This window comes from Rhinoderma darwinii, chromosome 12 (genome assembly GCF_050947455.1).
Source record: "Rhinoderma darwinii isolate aRhiDar2 chromosome 12, aRhiDar2.hap1, whole genome shotgun sequence".
Taxonomy (NCBI): domain Eukaryota; kingdom Metazoa; phylum Chordata; class Amphibia; order Anura; family Rhinodermatidae; genus Rhinoderma; species Rhinoderma darwinii.
In genome coordinates, this window is record NC_134698.1 from 73,535,032 (window position 1) to 73,557,834 (window position 22,803).

General features: G+C 42.5%; 1 protein-coding gene across 1 annotated transcript in view; it reads left to right on the forward strand.

The window, feature by feature from the left end:
- Positions 1–12,608, forward strand: part of MAP4K5 (mitogen-activated protein kinase kinase kinase kinase 5) — a 97,471-nt gene extending 84,863 nt beyond the window's left edge. The window contains exons 24-32 of the mRNA XM_075844031.1: positions 1,926–2,040; positions 3,234–3,292; positions 6,049–6,152; positions 6,985–7,162; positions 7,513–7,581; positions 7,997–8,089; positions 8,196–8,266; positions 8,560–8,615; positions 9,851–12,608. Of these exons, the coding sequence (XP_075700146.1) occupies positions 1,926–2,040; positions 3,234–3,292; positions 6,049–6,152; positions 6,985–7,162; positions 7,513–7,581; positions 7,997–8,089; positions 8,196–8,266; positions 8,560–8,615; positions 9,851–9,938 (833 nt within the window). The 3' untranslated portion in view covers positions 9,939–12,608. The remainder of the gene's footprint in view (positions 1–1,925; positions 2,041–3,233; positions 3,293–6,048; positions 6,153–6,984; positions 7,163–7,512; positions 7,582–7,996; positions 8,090–8,195; positions 8,267–8,559; positions 8,616–9,850) is intronic.
- The last annotated feature ends 10,195 nt before the right edge of the window (positions 12,609–22,803 follow it).

Sequence of the window (22,803 nt, forward strand, 5' to 3'; positions counted from 1 at the left end):
ACTAGTAAACACACAGTAAAACACTTACATACACAGAAATCACTTACCTGCTCCAGTCGCCGCCGCTCCCTCCGGTCCGTCCGCTCCGTCTGCTGCCGCTGCTCCATGTGCACAAGTCCGGAAGCCGCGACCGGAAGTAGTAATCTTACTGTCCGGCCGCGACTTCCGGTCTACAGGAAAATGGCGCCGGACGGCGCACAGTTCAACTTGGACTGTGTGGGAGCGGCGCATGCGCCGTTCCCACACAGACGGCGTACACCATAGTGGATGGACGGCCCCCTTTCGCATTCACTATGGGACTGTAGCTGCCGTAGTCCATGTCTGTATGTGTCGTTAATCGACACATACAGAAATGGAAAAAAAAAATGGCAGCCCCCATAGGGAAGAAAAAGTGTAAAAATAGAAAAAAGTAACACACAAACACACAAATAAATACAAAAGTTTTTAATAAAGCACTAAAATCAAACTGATGTAAACATTTTTTTTTTCGTGACACTGTTCCTTTAAATAAAGGTTTTACCTGTAAAATAACGCAACCGCAGCAATAACGGTAAAACTGCATGCATTTATGCGGTAGTGACTGCACCTCAACTGCAGTGTCTGAATACACCCTTATCCGCTGTCTGCTATTCATGTAGGAGGTCAAAGCACCGCTGCTCTAGTACTCTCTCCGATTAATCTTTGACAAAACATTTAGGCCTCATTCACACGGCAGGGTTTCCCGGCCGGGTGCCGGCCGTTCATAAATCGGCCGGCACCCGGCTGCATTAGGAATAATAGACCGCTAATGGGGCTATTCACACGACCGATTTTTTGACGGCCGGGAGAACCGCCCGTCAAAAAATAGGACATGCTCTATTTTCACCCGGGTACCCGGCCGCCCGGCTCCCATAGAAGTCTATGGGGCCGGGTAATACCCGGCCATCACCGGGATGTGTCCCGAGTGACGGCCGGGTTTTCCGGCTCTTGCGCTCTATCTCCTCCTCACAGCGCAGAGTGCATGTGAGGAGGAGGAGTTGATGCCATTCTGACGAATGGCATCGCTGTACACGGTGTGGCAGGGCCGGGGTGTACAGCAGGTGGAAGGGAGCGCTGCGCTGGCTCCCTTCTCCTGCTTGTATTAAAAGCGCCCTGGCCCGGCGACACCTTTGATGGCGCTGTTAGCAGCTGCAGCAGCTGCTGCTGCGGCTGCTACTACTGTAGCGACGCCACTATAGCAGAGCGGGGAGGTATCTCCCCGCTCTGCTATGTGCTAGCCGCACTTTAGCTCCTTGAAGGAGCGGAATCCCTGTGTGTTCGGGGATTCCGCTCCTGGACAGAGCGCTTGATGTCTCTGTCCATATCTGGGCAGTGACATCAGGGGAAACTCCTGAAGCGGAATCCCCGAACACATGGGGATTCCCCTTCAGGAGTTGCCGATGATGTCACTGTCCGGATCTGCCCGGCCCGGCACGGATGCATAACTTTATGCAAACCGGCCGGGCAGAATGGCCGATTTTACCGGCCGGCACTCGGGCTCGGACGCGACCCGGTCGTGTGAATCCCGCCTTAAAAAAAAAAAAAGAAAATGCAGAAACAGAAACTATGCCATTGTTTCGAAATTGTACCCTACTTGCCCCGTTAAGAGGCTGCTTTTAAAGATTGGATATAGAATATATGTAATATATAGCACAGAAGAAAATGGCGACCACACACTGCAAACACCAATGCCACCTAAAAACTATAAATAAATAAATATGCATTGCTGCTGAATCTACTTACACTAGGGAGGTTCTTAGCGCACGTTTTGATCAAATCGTGTGAGCCCACCTGCCACGACAAGGCGATCTCTATAAGGTGGGTGTATGTGCAGCGTAAGGACACACCTTATAGAGGAGATATATATAAATATATCTATATTTATTTATTTTTTCTTTATTTTTTAGGTAAAACTCTGCAGCTTTATTCACACAATCTAATTGGTCTCTTTGAGCAAGCCAAAAAGCCTGGACTGGCTGCCCATATCCAAACACATCGCTTTCCGGATAGAATATTACCCAGGTAAAGAAAATAAACTCTCTCTACATGTCTTTCTTTCTTTTTCTCCCTTTTCCTTCCTCCTTCTCTTTCCTTCCTCCTTCTTCTCTTTCCTTCCTCCTTCTTCTCTTTCCTTCCTCCTTCTTCTCTTTCCTTCCTCCTTCTTCTCTTTCCTTCCTCCTTCTTCTCTTTCCTTCCTCCTTCTTCTCTTTCCTTCCTCCTTCTTCTCTTTCCTTCCTCCTTCTTCTCTTTCTTTCTCTCTACTTCCTTTCCTTCTTACCTTTTCATATCCTTAAAGGGTAACTAAATGTTCAACAAACTTCTGACATGACATTGACACATGTCAGACGTTTTGATTGGTGTGTGTCCGAGCACTGAGACCCCCACCAATCGCTAAAACGAAGCAGCAGAAGTGCTCGTGTGGGCGCTCAGCTGCTTAGTTTCTGTTCGGCTCTTTCCAGAAATCAATGTATCTGAGTACGGGCACAGTAGAAAGTCTATGAGCCTGTACTCCGCTACGTCGGCTTTTAGAAAAAAGCCGAACAGAAACGAAGCGGCTCAGCGCTCACCCGAACACCCCTGCCGTTTAGTTTTAGCGATTGATGGGGGGTCTCAGTGCTCGGACACACACCAATCAAAACTTCTGACATGTCACTATGTTAAGTCAGAAGTTTGTTGAACATTTAGTTACCCTTTAACTTTCCCGTTGTTGTGTTATACAATCCACTATGTAGAAAATTAAAGGGCCTTTTAGACGAGCCAAGAAATTGTAACGATCGAACTATTAATAACGATTCGTTAGCGCGTCGTTCCGTAGCGAACGATTGTTATTTAATTGCATCTATTCTCGTTGAAATAGTCGTTGTTGCGATCGGTGTTTAGGTCGCTTTTCTGGCATCTAACCAATTACTGCATTTGGTGGGATGTACGACCGTTATGGGACACTCCACACTGAACAAGCAAACGCCTACTGCTTTGTCGTTGAAAGACGAACAATAATAATTCCCTCATTCAAAACAATGAATACAAAGGATATATCGTTAATCGTTCGATCGCTTGCAGTGTTTACACCTGGGCTGATTGATCACTTTTGCTCAATCTAACGATTATCCGAAAGAGTATCGAATCGTCTAAAAGGCTCTTAAATCTAGAGCCCTAATCCCTAGAAATGGAACAGTAGATAAAGGGCCTAAAATTGTTAACATTTCCATTTTCAGGAAGTTTGCCCTCACTGCAAAGATCCCAGATACCAAGAGCTGCCACAAGTGCTGTATTGGTAAGGACACAAGATTGGTGTAGGAGATTCTCATGCTTAATAATATTCTATGGCTGAATTAAAAGGGGAAAAATTCTAAATGTCAGCAGCTTTTCGTGAAACTGGAATGGTTGTCCCGTGCAGCTCACAGGAGACCAAGCAGATTTGGGGCAACAGATTGGAAAAGTGCCGCTGCCTGCACATGTCATCAGATTTTATCATTTTATACATGCATTTTCTAAAGTAGTAGTAGTAAATTATTAAGTTTTTTTTATAGTTTTTTTTTTTATATTCCCTCGCTTCCCATCTCCTTAACCCCTTAGTGACCAGCCCATTTTAGGCCCTAATGACCAAGCTATTTTATTCGTTTTTCTATAGTCTCATTCAAAGAGCTATAACGTTTTTATTTTTTCGTCTACATAGCTGTATGAGGACTTGTTTTTTGCGGGATTAGTTGAGCTTTTTAATAGCACCATTTTTGGGTACATATAATTTTTATATTAACTTTTATTAACCCTTTTGGGGGGGGATTATAAAAAAAAACTGAAATTCCGCCATTGTTCTATGCGTTTTTAAATTGGCGCCGTTCACTATGCGACGTAAATAACATGTTACCTTTATTCTATGGGTCGCTACGATTACGGCGATACCACATATGTAGAGGTTTTTTTATGTTTTACGACTTTTGCACAATAAAAACACTTTTGAACTAAAATTATTTGCTTTTGCATCGTCGCTTTCCAAGAGCTGTAATTTTTTTATTTTTCCATCAATGTAGTGATTTTTTGGGCTTGTTTTCTGCGGGACAAGACGTAGTTTTGATTGGTACTGTTTTGGGGTACATGGGACTTATTGATTCATTTTTATTATGACTTTTTTGTGGGGCAATGGAAAAAAAATGCACTTTCGCCATTGTTTTTTGCGGTTTTTTTTTTACGGTGTTCACTTTGCGGTTTAAATTACATATTAACTTTATTAATGGAGTCATTACGGTCGCGGCGATACCACATATGTGTACTTTTTTTTTTTTTTTTACACTTTTACTAAATAAAACCACTTTTTATGGAAAAAAATTGTTTTATTTATTTTTTTACTGTACTTTTTATTAATAATATTTATTTCACTTTGATGACTTATTTTATTAGTCCCACTAGGGGACTTTACTGTGCGATATTCCGATCGCTGCTATAATGCTCTGGTATACTTCGTATACCAGAGCATTATTGCCTGTCAGTGTAAATCTGACAGGCAATCTGTTAGGACGTGCCTCCGGCGCGTCCTAACAGGCATATGTCCAGGGCAGACCTGGGGGCTTTTATCAAGCCCCCGGCTGCCATGACACCCCATCGGAGACCCGCGATTTCATTCGCGGGCCGCCGATGGGTGACAGAGGGAGCTCACTCCCTCTGTAAACAAAGTTAAATGCCGCGGTCGCTATTGACGGCGGCATTTAACGGGTTAAACGGCCGCGATCGAAGTAAACTTCGATCGCGGGCGTTGGAGCAGGAGCTCAGCTGTCATCAGACAGCAGAGCCCCGGCTCCAGCCTGCACGGGAGACCCGTGCAGGACTTAGACTAGGCTGACGTGAAAAGGCGTCAGCCTAGCCTAAAGCCCATTAGTGACCGACGTGAAAAGGCGTATTAGTGGTCACTAAGGGGTTAAAAAATAATAATAATAATGCCAATGTAACAAAGGATTATTCATTAAAAAAAGCTGTCCACTTTGAACAATTAATTCTCGTTAAAAGGGTCCCCCAACAATAAGCTGATTACAGGACGCTGCTTGGACTTCCAGCGATCAGCTGTATTCTGTGCTGGAACCCGGCAGAAAGTGTTCAGTTTACGTGCAGCGCCACCTCAGGGGAAATAAAGCATTACACAGTTCTCATTTAAACCAATGAGCTATCCGTGTAATGTAAGGAAGTTCTGGGTCATCCAGAACGAGAGATTCAGAATGCCCTAATTGAATGTTTGAAATTTGTTTTTCTATACCAGAGAACCCCTTTAAAGCTGTGTTTGCACAAGTGATAGTGTTTAGGACACCCCCCGTTCATCAGAGTTAGTCCGGGAGCATGCCTTGTTCTCTAAGTGCACGTGGCCCCATTTGATAGAAGAAAACGTTGTTGCTTTAGAACGTGTAGCTCTTAAGTAGATTTAGGAAAGAGCACCATGGAATGACCTGTTTCACACATGTAGCCCCAGCCAGAGATGGTTCAAGTTGACACGCTGTGACTATACCTGACCATAGACAGCCCAGTATTCCCCTGATCCTGCCAGTGATCTAATATTTGTGACTATTGGGTAGATGATTTTGCATTATAGCTACAAGATGTTTTCCTTAACAGACAGCAAACAGAGGCGTTAAAAATGGTGAGGAATTAAATCACAAAGTATAATAGAAAGTTGCAGAACCTTTCATTATATAATGTTGTAGGTCATACTGATGACCTATCCACAGGATGGGTTATCTGTATATGATCGGTGGGGGTTCGACACCCAGACCCTGCACCGATCAGCCGTTCCGGCTGCCTCTGGGCATCGGGTGTTATGCATAACCTCCGGTGCCCGGAGGCAGCCAGAACAGCTAATCGGTCCGGGATGTCTGACCCCGCCGATCATATACTGTTACATAAAACCAAAATACTCCTTTGACTATCACCGTTGTGTCTATGGTCAGCTTAAGATAAAATACATTTAATGTGAAAGAAACTGATAAAGAAAGTATTTAATAACCTAGTGATTTCTTGTGTCTTTTTGTTTTTTTTCCCCCCATACAGTAAGAAACCCGTATACAGGCCACAAGTATCTTTGTGGGGCACTGCCATCTGGCATAGTGCTATTGCAGTGGTATGAGCCCATGCAGAAGTTCATGTTGATACGGGTTTGTATCCTGATGCATAAATTCATTACCGGCTCCCATTGTATTATTTTTGGTATAAGTATCTGTATGTATTAATGACAACCAGAACAGCCACATTAGTATGTCAAGTATATCCGAGAAAGGGCCGCAGTGCTCCAGCGAGCGCCACTGCTCCTTTTAATCTGCAGATCAGTGGGGATCCGAGAGTTGATGCCCTCACGGATCATGCATTGATGGCCTATCCTAAGGATGAGCCACCAATAGAAAATCTCAGAAAACGCCTTTTAAGGTGTATTTCTGGAGAGATAAAATGTATGGCCTATCCTCAGGTCGCCCTGCTTTCCCTCCCCTTGGGCCCTCGCCCGGCTTTCCCTCCCCTTGGGCCCTCGCCCGGCTTTCCCTCCCCTTGGGCCCGAAGCAGTAGAAGGAATGTAGGGGAAGCTGATCTTGGCCAAGCACCGCGGCCCTTTCATAACAGCTGATCGGCATGGGTGCCGAGAGTCGGACTCTCACTGATCAGATATTGATGGCCTATCATGAGGATAGGCTATACATTTTATCTCTCCAGACAACCCTTTTAATACTCAGTAGTCCTTGTACTGTATATCTATTTATTTTATGAATAGACACAAACTAGCTAGAGCAAAGTCCATATAAATTGAGATCGGTGCATATTTATTCATTTACACTGTCGTTTTCTCCATTGATCACATCGATTTGATGGGGACCTCCTCAATCGATTATTTCCAGTGGGACAATGTCTGTAAAAATGGTTTATCCACTTCTCTCTTCCACACATACTGCCAACACTGTTCATCTTTTAAAGCCATGTCTTCATCTTTTTGTTTTCCAGCACTTCGACTTTCCTCTTCCGAGTCCATTGAAGGTCTTTGAAATGTTGGTAATACCGGAGCAGGAGTACCCTATGGTGTGTGTAGCTGTCAGCAAAGGTGTAGAAGCCAATCAGGTTGTACAGTTTGAGACCATCAACCTCAGCTCAGCGTCCTCCTGGTTTACAAAGATTGGCACAGGTAACCTTCCCCAAATTGTCATTTGGAACCTTTTTATATCCTATCTGTATGTTATAAAATCTCCTTATACAATATCTAGTGCTTCTGATTGCCATAGGTTCTCAATAGCGCGCTGGTCACGGCACAGTTATTGAATCATGGAAAGCTGGTGATCAAGAAATGACTTTTTAACCCTGTAGAGTTGCTGTGTATTACAGCCAGGGTACATCCTGCCGCTGAGTGTGAAAAGCAACATTACCCAGCGGCCCATTGAAATGAATGTGCACATGAGTTCCTTATCGGTGGAACTCATTTTTGGTATTTTGAAAAGAATCCATTTTGACATTTAACGTATTTCTTTCCCTCAGCAGAAGGTCACCAGATTGATGCCATACATGTGACGCAGCTGGAGAGGGATACTGTGCTGGTCTGCCTTGACCGTAAGTCTTTAAATCTTTCACTGACTTAGTAACATATCTTTTAGGGCTCGTGCACACGGCGCTTTCCGTTTTGGAGACGGCAAAACACGGATCCTAGTGGCTTCCATGCACTGTCCGTTTTTTTTTGTTTGCAGACCCATACACTAGAATGGGTGAGACGGACCGCATATACGGAAAATAATAAGACCTAATTCCTAAATCGTGGAACGGACACACGGATCCGCAAAAAAAAAAAAAAAGGATGTATGCGTGGCCTCATAGAAATGAACGGTTCATTAAACTATCCGCAATAAAAATGGATCGGATATTGTAGTACACAACGGTCGAGTGCATGAGCCCTTAGTGTGTTAGTTTTTGTTGTGTACATGTTTTCTAAATTCTTTTCTTGGTTTTTGTTTGTTTTTTTCCATTTCAGATTATGTAAAAATAGTGAACCTTCAGGGAAAACTTAAATCCAGTAAAAAGCTGGCCTCCGAACTCAGCTTTAACTTTCAGATCGAGTCTGTAGGTGAGTGCTGGACCTCAATCAATGAACATATTAGTAGTGATGTGACTCGAATAAAAACTTTCTTATCTTTTTATGTATTGTCTCCCCCCCCCCCCCCCCCCCCCAGTCTGCCTGCAGGACAGTGTTTTGGCGTTCTGGAAACACGGCATGCAGGGAAAGAACTTTAAATCCAATGAGGTGAGGGCATTTTATAGCGTCGTATTCCGTTTTTTGTTTTTTCATTTTAGCATAAATCGTGTTGTTTAATTTTTTTCTGAGCGGATGTTTTGGTTTAGTCCACACTTTGCAATCCTGTTGCAACCAGGTAAAACATATAATCTTTGGTTAATGGGTTTTAGTTTTACATTTTCCAGAAATCCTGGCTAGGCTAATCCAGTTACAAGCAATGTAACCCATGATGTGCTAGCACTGAGTTGTGTCCTTGTCGTGTGAATTCATTTTGTGTTTTTTAACCTTTTTTCTTTTTTAAGGTTACACAGGAGATATCTGATGAATCCAGAGTCTTTCGCCTGCTAGGATCAGACAGGTAAATCTAGTAGTTATGTGTCATGTATGGAATCTAACAAAAATAATCCGTCCCAATTTCTAAAAGAGAACTCTCCTTTTCGCATTACGGTTGTTATATAGGATGTGCATCTCTCACCAGTCTTACAGCACTCAGTCCGGTGTGACTTCAGTTCATCTCAAAATCCCTCGCACTAGCAGAGCTCTAGGAAAGTGAGATCTAGGAAGCTGCATGGCAGGGCCTTCTACTGGAGAGCTGGGAACACTGGTGGTTAAATTTCCCTCACTTGGGGCATGTTCACACTCTTAATAAAAAACGGCTGCAACATATGTGGCTGTTATCAATGGAAAAGCGCCTCTGGTTTTTTTAGGTGTTTTTTACGGCCGTTTTTGGATCTGTTTTTCTGTTGAGACCATGAAAAACGGCTCAAGAAGTGACATGCATTTCTTTATTACGGGGCGTTTTTTTACGCGCCATTTTTAAAAACGGCCGTGTAAAAAACCGCCCCGTAGGAACGAAACGCCGGTTTCCCATTGAAATCAATGGGCAGATGTTTGGAGGCATATATGAGCCGAAAAATGGCTGCGAATAAGCCGTGTGAACATACCCTTACACTGCTCCAGAGGATCTCTTTCTTACCCTGCAAAGCCATAGATACCAAGGACATTGAAGGCAGACAAGAAAAGCCCTGACTTCGAATTATCAGTTTATTGGTAGATGATTTTACTGCCAAAAGTAACATTACAGTCGGTCTCTGATGGTGTATGTGGAGGGGTAACAACCAATATAGCCGCCATTACAGCCCCTGCAAAGGTTGTCACCCACCTGTCCAGTAAGTTATCACATTTAGGAGTCTGGGACAGCTGAGTTGACCATCTCTGTAGATGGTGTGTAACAGGGGTAGGCAACTTTCGGCACTCCAGCTGTTGTGAAACTACAACTCCCATCATGCCCTAACAACCAAAGGCTTTTCGGGCATTCTGGGAGTTGTAGTTTCACAATAGATGGGGTGCCGGAGGCTGCTGAACCCTGCTGTATAATGTCAGCCATATTGATTCACACCTAGCTTTCCCAGAAAATGATAGGGCACCTCAATTGAGCTGCTATGACTTTAATTAATGACATCAGTTCCATTTGCAATAGTGGTTTGTATATTCTTTAACCAATATACGGACTGTCTGCATCTATTAACCTTTCTTTTTTTTTTCTTACACTATGTGCAAACATGGTTTTACAATGTCTCCATCTCTTTACAGGGTCGTCGTCTTGGAAAGCAGGCCGACATCAAACCCTACAGCTCACAGCAACCTGTACATCTTGGCCGGGCATGAGAACAGCTACTAGGCACTTTGCATGATACAAATGACATAGGAATTTCAATTCCATCATAAACTTCTCCTGTTTGGGACTTGTACAAGTTGTATTGCGACTCCGCTCGTATTTTTTTTTTGCTCATATCTGTATTATTTGGTAGAATTCTTGTTTTTAAACCTTTTTTTTTTTATTGTGCTGCTGGAAACAGCAAAATCTCCTTTCACCACTATGTGGTGTTGGTTTTTATTTGGTTGCTTAATAAAAAGCTGTGACATATGGCCCCTTTACGATCAGTGGAAGGGGGTGGAGGGGGACAGAGGTTTACCGTCTCTTTTAGAAAAGATAAAGGGGTGCCTTGATGTGTTCTTTTTTTGTTCTCCCATTGCCTGAAGCAATACTGAAATCAGGATGAATTTTTCTATTAGGCATAATCTGTGCCACTTTACTTTACATGAGTAGGTCTTAGCGTTGGCATCTCTGAATATGGGCCCACTATTTTGAACTCGCACTCCTATATCTGGGTGAGATGTAACCAGGTTATACAATCGGTGTATAGAGACCTTCAGTGCAGTCCCATAATATTTCCCCCGTTTTCAGATAGGCAGTACAATGATGGGAGTCTCCGCAACCCTTTTGGCGTTAATAACCAATAACTGCTGAGCTAGATCACTCCGTGTCATTTGTGACAGATCCTTATAAGCTAGTCTTACACCGAGTAGTGTACTTTTTTTTATTTTTTAAACTAAGCAACCCCTACAATATTTGATGGCAATGTGAACGAAGTTCAAAGTGGTTTTCGGAAGTTAAATATTGACCCCCTGGGATCCTCACCAACAGCAGAATGAAAGAACGGCGTTGGTGGCCCCTTTATTGTTTACTCCGGCACAGAGGCTCATCCCTATGGGCAGCTGAGCTGCAGTACCAGGCACAGCCACACTTGTATGTACGGCGTGCCCGGCCCTAAACACAGGACGGGACACATCGCTTCAGCTTCTTATTTCTTCTGATTGTCAGATTCCCACCATTCAAACATTGATGGCCTATCCTAAAGGTAGGCCATTAATATTTGACTCCTGGAAAACCCCCTTTAACTTGCAGCTCAAGTAGAAGGAACCATTACCTGTCTGTATAAGTGATCATTGCAATTATACTGGATAGAGCAGTATAGAAATCCATGCAGGAAAATGTATATTACTGACTTTTATGCATAGGTTGGGCTTTATTGCTCATCCAAAATTGCTAATTTCTCCTGCAAACGTAAATTTCATCCATGGTTTTATAATGGCGTTACCAAATTTCCACTTAATCTGTTTGGCAGTACGTCATACCTACCATGCTTGTGTGCCTGACTTGTCATGGAATTATCCCACGCCGTAAAACTGTGAATTGTAACATTCAGTTTTCCAAAGGTTAAAAAAAACTACAACTCCCAGCATGCTGATGTAGGCATTTCTCAACAATTGGTGGGCTACAGGTTGTAGATCGCTGTCATAAACCAATTTCGTGCTGTTACAACGTACTGCCCGATCAACCTTTACTCTGCTTATGTTTTCTTTCTCTCTCTTGGCTAGTTATAGCCCTCTGTCATGATAACGCACTATGGGGGTGTAGTATGTATAGATGGATGTTGTAGTGCCAATCAGAGGCCAAAAAAAAAAGGTTGGTTGACCTAAAGAAGATCGCTGATCGTTTTACTTATGACCTCCCTATGTGATATCGTGGCGTATGTGCTATATTCTCGCTGTTTGCCAAGTGAATGACACTACAGGTCATGTCTTACATTATAGGGATTTAGAGCTAAATCTTCTGCCTTCTGTAAATTAGACCTTTTTATTCTTATTTATTAATCATCATCTGTGCTTGAGTGGGTAATATATCTGCTAATCTGTAGGATAAGTTTGCAGCAGATTGTATATGTATTTTTAACTGTTGTATCGGGAAAACTTTTAATGTGTATTCAGTTTTAGTGCTAGTGCCTTATTATTATACCAAGTGGGATTCCATATTGTGTACAGCAGATACGTAGTGGACCTCAACCAGACCTGACTGAAGCAGTTATATATGGGATAACACCTATATACGAGGTCTGTTATAGCGGCTCGGGTGTAGGAGGTTATAACCTGGAATTCTCGGCTTAGGTCATTTTTATAAAGTGTAGGTTACGTCTTATTACAGTTCATCTTCTTGATGAGGGAATATAGGGTCTTGGTAAACCTTGTTTTATGTGCTAAATCTCATTAGAATTGGCCTTTCTAATCTTATGCATCCTCCTATTTTAGGAATAACCTTTTGTATTAATACTACAGCCCAAAGTGTTTCTTGTTGCCATTTTCGGCAATGCGGGTTATGTGCCTTTATTGCCACCAAAACACCCAGCAAGGAAGCGTCTTATACTTTCACCGCACTGTGTATAATGGCGGCAGCGTTCCGTTATCCGGACACCTACAACAATTGCGCAAAGATTTTACCAAAGGAGCCATTTGTATTTCTCTATATTCATTTTTTTTCTATTATCATTGCCATGTTTCCCACTAACTTTATAGGGAATTGGATTTTTTTTTTTCCTCCAAGAAATTACCAAAGGCTTCCTCATCTGTAATATCTCCAATGTTCTGTGTATTGCCAAGGATTGTTCATCATGCATAAGTGTATTGAGATTTTCGTATGTGAGAAAAACGGAAATAAACCATGCTAATATTTTGTTTGGTGTCAATCGTTTTTCTTATAAATAAAGTTGGGCAGGCGCAGGATTTCTGCTGGATGAATGTTGTTTTTTGTAAATGGTTGTCAATCCAGATTACCCCTTTTTGGCTCAACTAAATGGATTCATTTCTACGGAGATCAGATCTTTGTAAAAATAGAGAAATTCCATTCATATGTATGTAAATAATGGGAATTTTGCAAAACTGGTGCAATGGAAAAGTGGAGCAGTTGCCATAGCAACCAATCGGATTCCAGCTCTTATTTTTCAGAGGCTCTTTGGAAAATGAAAGCAGCAACCGAAGTCTGAGTTCACATGTCTTTTAGGGTAGGAACACACTGTGTGTTCTGGGCAAATACGCTGCATCAAGCTTCGCAGAGTATCCACCCTGAAAACCGCAGGAAATGCCGTCCGAAAAATCGCACTGCATTGTGGTGCGTTTTTCCGGCTGAACTTCTGCTGCGTAAAGCAGCTTCGGGGAAAAAAAACCAAAAACTTTCATACTTCCCTCTTCTCTGCGCGCAGTCCGGCCTCCTGGAATGACGTTGCAGGTCATGTGACCGCTGCAGCCTGTGATTGGCTGCAGAGTTCACATGGGATGAAACGTCATCCCAGGAGGCTGGACTGGAAAAGAAGCAGGGAAATCTGGGTAAGTCTAACTTTTTTTTTGTCTTGCGATTTTAGATGTGGAATCGCTGTGATTCCGCCGCAAATGTCGCAACACACACCACTTAGTTGCAGGATTAAGCACCCCATTGAATTCATGAATGGGGAAAACCTGCAACAGAAGAGCTGCGATTCCGCAGCATTAATTGACATTCTGCGGTTGGGGAAACCGCACCGCAGGTCAATTTATGTGCGCGTTTTTCCGCTGTGTGGGACGAGATTTGTTGCAATCTCACCCACACTGCTGCTACTGTAATACGCTGCGTATTTGCCGCAATTAATCAGTTGCCGAACATCTGCCGTGTTTACGCGGTGTCTGTTCGTACCCTTATAATCCACACCCCAAAAGAGAAAGGGGTGGACTTTTTGCCAATTATTGGATTAAAATGAACCTCAATTATCCGTTTTTCCTCAGAGGATCTGCAGCAGCTGGGCTGTTCTGAGGTACAATGTATCACAACTACTAGGGACTGAAATTACGTACATGTTAAGTTAATAAGAGTGAGTACTGACTCCCAAGATGTAATCAGCCCAAAGTTACCTAGTCCAAGAAGGTAAAAGATGGCGTCCGCATATCGGTATTTCATCCTTTGTTGTAAAAGCCCCATCCAATACCAGCAGGCAATGCTTCGGCTTATAGGAAAGTCTTTTTGGTTGATGAAGTCTTTCCTATTAGCCCAAAAAATTGCCTTCTGGTATTGTGTGGTGCATTTATAATAAAGGATGAAATAACTATATGCTGACGCCATCTTTTGCTTTCTTGCACTATATTATAGTGGACTCTGACTAATCCAATGGGACGGTCTGATATATTATTCATCTCTACCACCATCAGACAACTGGTGCTGCTTTCACCTCTCTATTTTTTTACTTAAAGAGACTGTCCCCAGATTATAAGTGCCCTATCTCCTACATAATCTGATTGGTGCTGTAATGTAGATAACAGTGGTTTTTATTTAGAAAAACAATCAATTTTGACGGAGTTATGACCTATTTTAGATGTTTATGTTAATGACTTTCTTAATAGACAACTGAGCATGTTTTTAATTTTTGACCAAGTGGGCGTTGTGGAGAGAAGTGTATGACGCTGACCAATCAGCGTCATACACTTCTCTCGATTCATTTACTCTGCACATAGTGATCTTACTAGATCACTATGTTCGGCCACATACACACACATTAACATTACTGAAGTGTCTTGACCGTGAATAGACATCGCTTCCAGCCAGGACGCGATGTCTATTCAAAATCCCGACACTTCGGTAACGTTTGTGTGTGACTTACAGCACAGCCAGACATTGCGAGATCAGGCTGTTAATGACTGCTTACAGCGAGATCACGCTTGCTGTGCTGCAAGTCCCACACAAACGTTACTGAAGTGTCGGGATTGTGAATAGACGTCGCATCCTGGCTGGAAGCAATGTCTATTCACTGTCAAGACACTTCAGTAACGTTAATGTGTGAGTATGTGACCACACATAGTGAACAATGTAGGATCACTATGTGCTGATTACGTGAATGGAGAGAACTGTATGACGCTGATTGGTCAGCGTCATACACTTCTCTCCACAATGCCCACTTGGTCAAAAAGTAAAAACACGCCCAGTTGTCTATTAAGAAAGTCATTAGCATAAATCTAATATAAGTCATAACTCCGTCAAAATTGATTGGTTTTCTAAATAAAAACACTGCTGTAATCTACATTGCAGCTGAGTAAAAGGATATCTTTAATAGTAACTAGTTTAAAAACAGGGGTAACACACCACTGTGACATAAGCCCCACCGTGAAAATTAAAAAATGTATTAAACAGAAAAACACTGAGTTATTATGATACCTATATCTCTGTGTTTAAACGATATTTGTAGGAATCAGCATATACCCAGGGCACAACAGTAGTACAAACCCTAGTTGAAGCATAGGTGTCCGACAAAATCGGATCTCCTAACGCTGGGTGTAACACAATATAATTGTCCCCAATGCACACATTCCATAGACATTAAACGACCCTACGCGTTTCAGATACTCATCCTCAGGGGTCCGTATCTTGGTAACTCTGGCCTCATCACCAGCGATATTAGTATTCAACAGCGGATATTCCGCTGTGCGTCACGGGAAGATGCACGTATCGATGTCAACGGCATACTTCATTGCAGGCGCTAGGTTACTATAAACGCTAAACTCCACCCATCGTATTCGGCGGCAACACATGAATTGACCAATCACAACACCCTCTCGATTCGTGACACCTGCCCATGTGACCCCCCGCCGTCAGCTGACAGCCAGGGGTCATCATCGGCCGCATCATACCGAACGCGCAGGCGCAGTGGAAGCCAAGGACGTATCGCCCGGACTGCCAGACACGAGGAGGTAAGCGCTAAAAGATGATGTGTTATAAGTATATCTTGCGGGACAGTATAACACCGCAAGTGGGCAACCTCACAAAGCAACTCAAGAGTAAATAAACACATATGAGGTGGACGAAGTTGCTGAAGTCCCTATTACTTAGAAAAACTGACAAAACGATCTCTTTATGTGTTGGCTGATCAATATAGCCATCAAACACTCACCCACCCCTGAGCTTAAAAAAGAGATTGAGGTAGCCAAGTCCTTGGTAGATACCCCTGGTTTTGATAAACGGGATAAAATTCTCCAACAAACTTTAGAGAGGTTTACCAATCATCTTAAGGAACGTAAACACTTCCAATTCCAGAGAGATCTACAGGAATTTAGGGAGAAAAAAGCGTATGATTTTGTCCATACACAACAACAACAATATCAACAGACCAATAGGGGGCCGAGGGAATCTGACCCTTCCACATCAGAGAGTGAAACCACAGACTCTGAAAGAGTGGGCCCATTTTTCGGTGGTAGCGGTGGGAAACAAAAATTTAGGGGAGGAGCTAGAGGTAGAAATAGAGGCCGTGGTAGAGCCTCTTCTAATAGTGGCAACAATTTTTTAGCCAACAATCCTCCCATTTCCCGCTATATGCTGAGGGGACAAAAGGATTAGTGAAGGGAAAAAATATGGATAGGCTACAAATTATCAACCTATCTGAATATATTTTGAGTGCATCAGAGAACACATTATTAGAAAAAGGACTTTCCTTTGTCCCCACAGTTAAGTTTGACTCTTTCTCGTGGATAAAAGATCTTAATTTATTTGCTCGTAAACTCAAATGGATCAAATTTTTCAAACACCACAATAGAAAAAAATGTATGGAACTAGGGTTGGAAGAGTCTGATATGGAAGGCCTTGCAGCCTTGGAGGGGTTATTAGAGGAATCTGGAAGAGCTCCAGGTCTAGGTCCCTTCACCAACCTAAAAATGAAGAGTAGAAAGCTGCCACCTATAGGAGATTTTACCAATGTGGATTTATTTGTGGATATGGTGGGAGATGAGATCAAAAGTCTTAGTCAGGACAGCAGGGGCATGGATAACAACTTGTCTTGGTCCGAACGACTAGCTCTGACCACTCTAGAGAAAAAACAGAACATCGTTCTAAAAGCATCTGATAAAGGTGGGAACATTGTGGTCATGAGTAGGGATGATTATAAAAAAATGTGTGAGGGCATATTGTTTAACCATAACTGTTACACCATTTTAAAGGATAACCCCACAGCACTATTCAAGAAGGAGTTGCTGAGCATTCTGAGTGATGCAAAGAGCAGATCCTTGATTAGTGCAGGAGAGTTTGGGTTCCTGTACCCACAATTTCCTGTTATGGCGTGTTTTTATAGCCTGCCCAAAATCCACAAAGGGTATCCTCCCTTACGTGGCAGACCCATTGTTTCAGGCATTAATAATTTAACTCAAAATGTGAGTACTTATGTTGATCAGGTGTTGCGCCCGTTTGTCTTAAGTCTTACATCATATGTACGTGACACCATGGATGTCTTGAAACAGATTGATGGTATTTCTCTGGAGAAAGATACAATCCTGGCTAGTCTGGATGTTGAGGCGTTGTATTCATCCATACCTCACAAATGTGGTTATAAAGCGATCGAGTATTATTTGGGATCAAGAGGTACACAGTTTGCTGTCCATAACCAATTTGTTTTGCAGTTATTACAGTTTGTTCTTGAAAAAAATATATTTATTTTTGAAGACAAGATCTTTCATCAGCAATGTGGTACTGCAATGGGGAGTCCTGCTGCTCCCACCTATGCAAATTTATTTCTTGGCTGGTGGGAGGAGACAATTGTTTTTGGGGACAAATTTGTCAATTGGACATCATCCGTTGGATTATGGATTAGATATATTGATGACGTGCTGATTCTCTGGAACTCTACAGCAGATGAGTTCCATAAGTTCGTAGCAGCCCTCAATAAAAATGATGTAGGACTTAGGTTTACATGTGAGATCAGTGAGAACGAACTGTCTTTTTTAGATTTGAAAATCACTAAAACGGAAGGAGGTACAATCCGCACAAAGGTACATCGAAAAGAAACAGCAACTAATAGTTTTTTGCAATGGAATAGCTGTCATCCTTATTCCCTCAAACGTGGCATTCCGAAAGGCCAATTCATGAGAGTACGCAGGAATTGTAGCTCTATGGGTGATTTTGAGTGCCAGGCCCAGGAACTCAAAACAAGATTGAAGGATAGAGGCTTCCCCGAGAGTGTCATTAGGAAGGCCTATGAGGGAGCAAGGGATGCAGATAGGCAATGTCTCCTGGTCCCTAAAAAACGGAAAGAAGAACAAATTACCAGACTCATAGGCACCTATGACTCAAAACAAAATGACATTATGCAGATACTGAATAGGTATTGGCGTATTCTCAGTTCTGATATAGATTTAGTAGACCAGATCACACAGAGGCCATCTGTCACGTATCGGAGAGGGAAAAATATAAGGGACAGAGTCATGCACAGCTGTTTCGACCCCATTTCACCTAGGGGTACATGGCTGGATAGACAAATACCAGGCACTTTCAGATGTGGTAGCTGTAAAGCCTGTGATTTCATTCTTAAAGGGAATAGTTTTACCAGTGTTGTCACACAGAAAAAATACAATATTCGGGATTATGTCAATTGTAAGACAGCAGGAGTAGTTTACCTAATTTCATGCCCATGCCCCCTAAATTATGTGGGCAAAACAGCACGACAATTTCGTCGTCGTATTAGGGAGCATGTTGGAGATATTATCCATGGTAGGGACACCCCAATATCTAAGCACGTGCATGCTAAACACCAAGGCCAGGCAGCAGTGTTAAAGTTTCAAGCAATTGAACTCGTCAGACCCCCCAAAAGAGGAGGGGACTGGGACAACCTGATTTTACGGAAGGAAGCGCAATGGATCCATAGACTGGAATGTATACAACCAGCAGGTTTAAATGAGCAGACTAATTATACATGTTTTATCTAAATGTGTGATACCATCCCCCTATAGGTGGTTTACCTTGGGGTGGGTGAGTGTTTGATGGCTATATTGATCAGCCAACACATAAAGAGATCGTTTTGTCAGTTTTTCTAAGTAATAGGGACTTCAGCAACTTCGTCCACCTCATATGTGTTTATTTACTCTTGAGTTGCTTTGTGAGGTTGCCCACTTGCGGTGTTATACTGTCCCGCAAGATATACTTATAACACATCATCTTTTAGCGCTTACCTCCTCGTGTCTGGCAGTCCGGGCGATACGTCCTTGGCTTCCACTGCGCCTGCGCGTTCGGTATGATGCGGCCGATGATGACCCCTGGCTGTCAGCTGACGGCGGGGGGTCACATGGGCAGGTGTCACGAATCGAGAGGGTGTTGTGATTGGTCAATTCATGTGTTGCCGCCGAATACGATGGGTGGAGTTTAGCGTTTATAGTAACCTAGCGCCTGCAATGAAGTATGCCGTTGACATCGATACGTGCATCTTCCCGTGACGCACAGCGGAATATCCGCTGTTGAATACTAATATCGCTGGTGATGAGGCCAGAGTTACCAAGATACGGACCCCTGAGGATGAGTATCTGAAACGCGTAGGGTCGTTTAATGTCTATGGAATGTGTGCATTGGGGACAATTATATTGTGTTACACCCAGCGTTAGGAGATCCGATTTTGTCGGACACCTATGCTTCAACTAGGGTTTGTACTACTGTTGTGCCCTGGGTATATGCTGATTCCTACAAATATCGTTTAAACACAGAGATATAGGTATCATAATAACTCAGTGTTTTTCTGTTTAATACATTTTTTAATTTTCACGGTGGGGCTTATGTCACAGTGGTGTGTTACCCCTGTTTTTAAACTAGTTACTATTAAAGATATCCTTTTACTCAGCTGTCATTTCAGTGAACCTTATAATTAAATTTCTTTATATTGTGGGAGCACAATTAGATTTCTATCTAACTATACAGTGAAATTGTAATCTACATTGCAGCGCCGATCACATTATGTAGAAGATAGGGCACTTATAATGTGGTGACAGAGCCTGTCACCAGCATTTCACCTATTCAACTCTACTCACCCCTCACTGGCCCCTGCTGTTAAGTTCATTGCCATTCTCCCCTCTCCTAAACTCCTCTGACCATAAATAACGGTGTGAAAACATTTTGCGCCTTTTATGGTAATAATCCGGTAGTCTCATTCGTTGCTGCTCTTATACCCGTCCACTGCCAAAAACTGGCCCACTCTGAATGCCGAAATCTCGTCTGAGAATAGCGAGCGTGTGCCCGTCATGTATTGTCAGACACCATTCCCTGCTGAGTCCGGGCCTCAAATCTAGTTACTGCGCGTGCTCCGCTGTGATGTCCCGTTGTGCGCACGCATTAGAACAGGACATCGATGCACAAGCGCATGATTTCGTATGTGTTGGGGGAGGCGAGGAGCTGTCATTCATAAGTAAGTAGGCGACGTTAACTTGGAAAGGCTTGAGGAATGAAGATATGACTTTTCCAATGAAGATATGACTTGTTTATGTTAGATCGCATACGGCACGAGAACACTAAAAATCTAAATACTAAAGGTACAGCGCCTACTTAGAAGATAATTATAGGGTACATAAAAATTATTTAATTTTTTTCACTTACTTTCTCTACCAGGCATTGCTGATTTAATGGGTGAAATGCTGGTGACTGGTTCCCTTTAAGGCCCTGTTCACAAGGCGGATCTTGCATGCTGGATCTCTCCGCAAAATCCACCGCAGAATTATTCCTGCTGTCGGCAGGAAGATTCTTCCTCTTATTGACTTCAATGTGAGGTTCAGGCAGAATCCGCCCGAAGATCAGGCAGGACGCTTCTTTTTTTCTTTTTTGAAAAAAATCAGCTAGCGGGAAAAAGAAGCGTCCGACTTCCATTTAAATGAATGGGAGGCAGAATTTTGCAGCTGCTGAAATTCCACTGTGTGAATAGGGCCAATGATTGGGCAATCTTCAGTCATCAGCTGATCTGCTCGTTTATGCAGCAGAAAATATTGTTGGTAATGCATAGTAACGATATCTCGTCCCCGTACATTAGTGATCATAGCACCGTGTGAAATAAGCAAAAGAGCGCTGAGTAACGAGCTGTCTCATTGATTGCCGCTTGTTGATACGGCCAAATTTAGCTGGTGTAAAAGGACCCTCAGACTCCCTCTCCGTGCGTCCCCATACTATTACTTAATATTGTGTTGCAGATCACTAGAGTCCTGTGAACTATACCTCTTCCTGTCAGTGCTTGTTTTATGGCCTGATTTTGTTTTTTTCTCTGCCAGCAGGAGGCGTGTTTTGCCTGTAGTTACCACTGTGTATCTTCTGGCTATAGTATTAGTTTTCAATGATTGTAGACTATAAACCACATGGATGACCAGCATAACCTACAGTAGTGCAAAGAGTAGGACATATTTAAATCTACTTCTTAATTATTTTGAAGATTAAACAAATGTAAAAAAATTCTGGATCACTAAACCCGTTTTCATGCTGTAGTGGTTCAGTTTTTTTAGCCAAAGCCAGACGTGGCTCAAAGGAAGGAACGGTTAAATAAAAAAATTAATATATCGCCTTTCTTTTGTGTCCACCCCTGTGTTTGGCTAAAAAAATAAAAATATGGAGTCCAAAACTGGCTGTGAGCTCCTGGTTTTATAGGGTTTCTTTATTGTTTTTCGGAGTACTAGATTTCATGCAACCTCAGGCTATGTTCACACTAGATTTGAAGTGCAAGCACCGTGTATACAACATCGACACCAAGAACCCAATTACCCCTTTTTTTACATGCACTGTCGGCTTGCCGTGGCGCGTGGGCATTGAGGCTAAACAAGACTTAAATGGTGCAGGCGTTGAGGACACGTGGACCAATAGAATGCCTGAAACGCCGGTATATGGCAGAAGTCTAGCGGCATCTGAAAATATGCACCGAGCCACGCAGACCGGAGGAGCAGCGGGATCTCCTCCACTCGTCGTTGGAATGGCGTTAGGTAAGGATGTTTTTTATTATTTTTATTAGACACTATTGGGGCAGTATGGGGGAATTATATTGTGTGGGGGCAGCTATATCAACATTATACTGTGTGAGGGGCAGTGTTGGGGGTATATTATATACTGTGGTATACAGCAGGCTCAGGGGATCTATAGTAATTAAATAGCGTGGCATTCAAAAAGGGATGTCCAAAAAATAGTTTATTAATCGTAATCGAGGTTACATGTTCAGTTAATCTTGATTTAGGTTATAATCGCCCAGGACTACTCGCACCTATCGGATATTTATGGAATATCCTGTGGATATGCCATAAATGTCTGAGATGAGTATATCCCTTTAAGAAAAACTGTGATCGCGACAAAACCACACATGGTTAAATTTAGGTTTTTCCGCACTTTTAACTCTGCTATTGTGGTGAGGCCTTCACTACAATGCTGAATGTGAACATGGCCGAAGTAAAGCACTTTAGGAATTTCTCTTGACAAAGAAGAGAAGGTGAAGACTGTATTGTCATTGCTGGCAGGCACAGTGTCACTTGGTTATTGATGTATGCAAAATAATGGCTTGAGGCGCTATAATTAATAACTTTTTTCCTCCAGCAAATTATTTATTTTTTAAAACCCTGTGTCATTCGCCTCCCCTGCACAAGGATACAGATGTGCTGTCGCCACATATGGTAGAAGAGAAAGATGTCACCTGTTAGGTGGGCCACACTTTCCCTAGTGCTAGATAACCTGCCATTGCATGCAACAAAAAAATGACTGCGTACCCAAGTTGCGTTTATTTTTTAACATTTCCATTTTACAGTATATGTGTATGTGTGTATATATATATATATATATATATATATATATATATATATATATATATATATATATAAAAGGTTCATTGTTCACAATGGATTTTTTATTTATTTTTTTTGCAGATAGTGACATCTTTTCAGCACTGTTTGGGTCCTTTGCAGTCACCATAGGGACAACTTCCTCACAAACATCATTAATCAGTTCCTGAATGTATAAAACAAGACTTCTGGGATATGAATCCTTATTAGTGAAGCTCCAGGAGACAGTCGCATAAGTAATTGGAGTAATTTCCTCACCGCAATCTGTGAACAAGCAGAAGTGGCGCTGCTATAATTAATGGCAAATT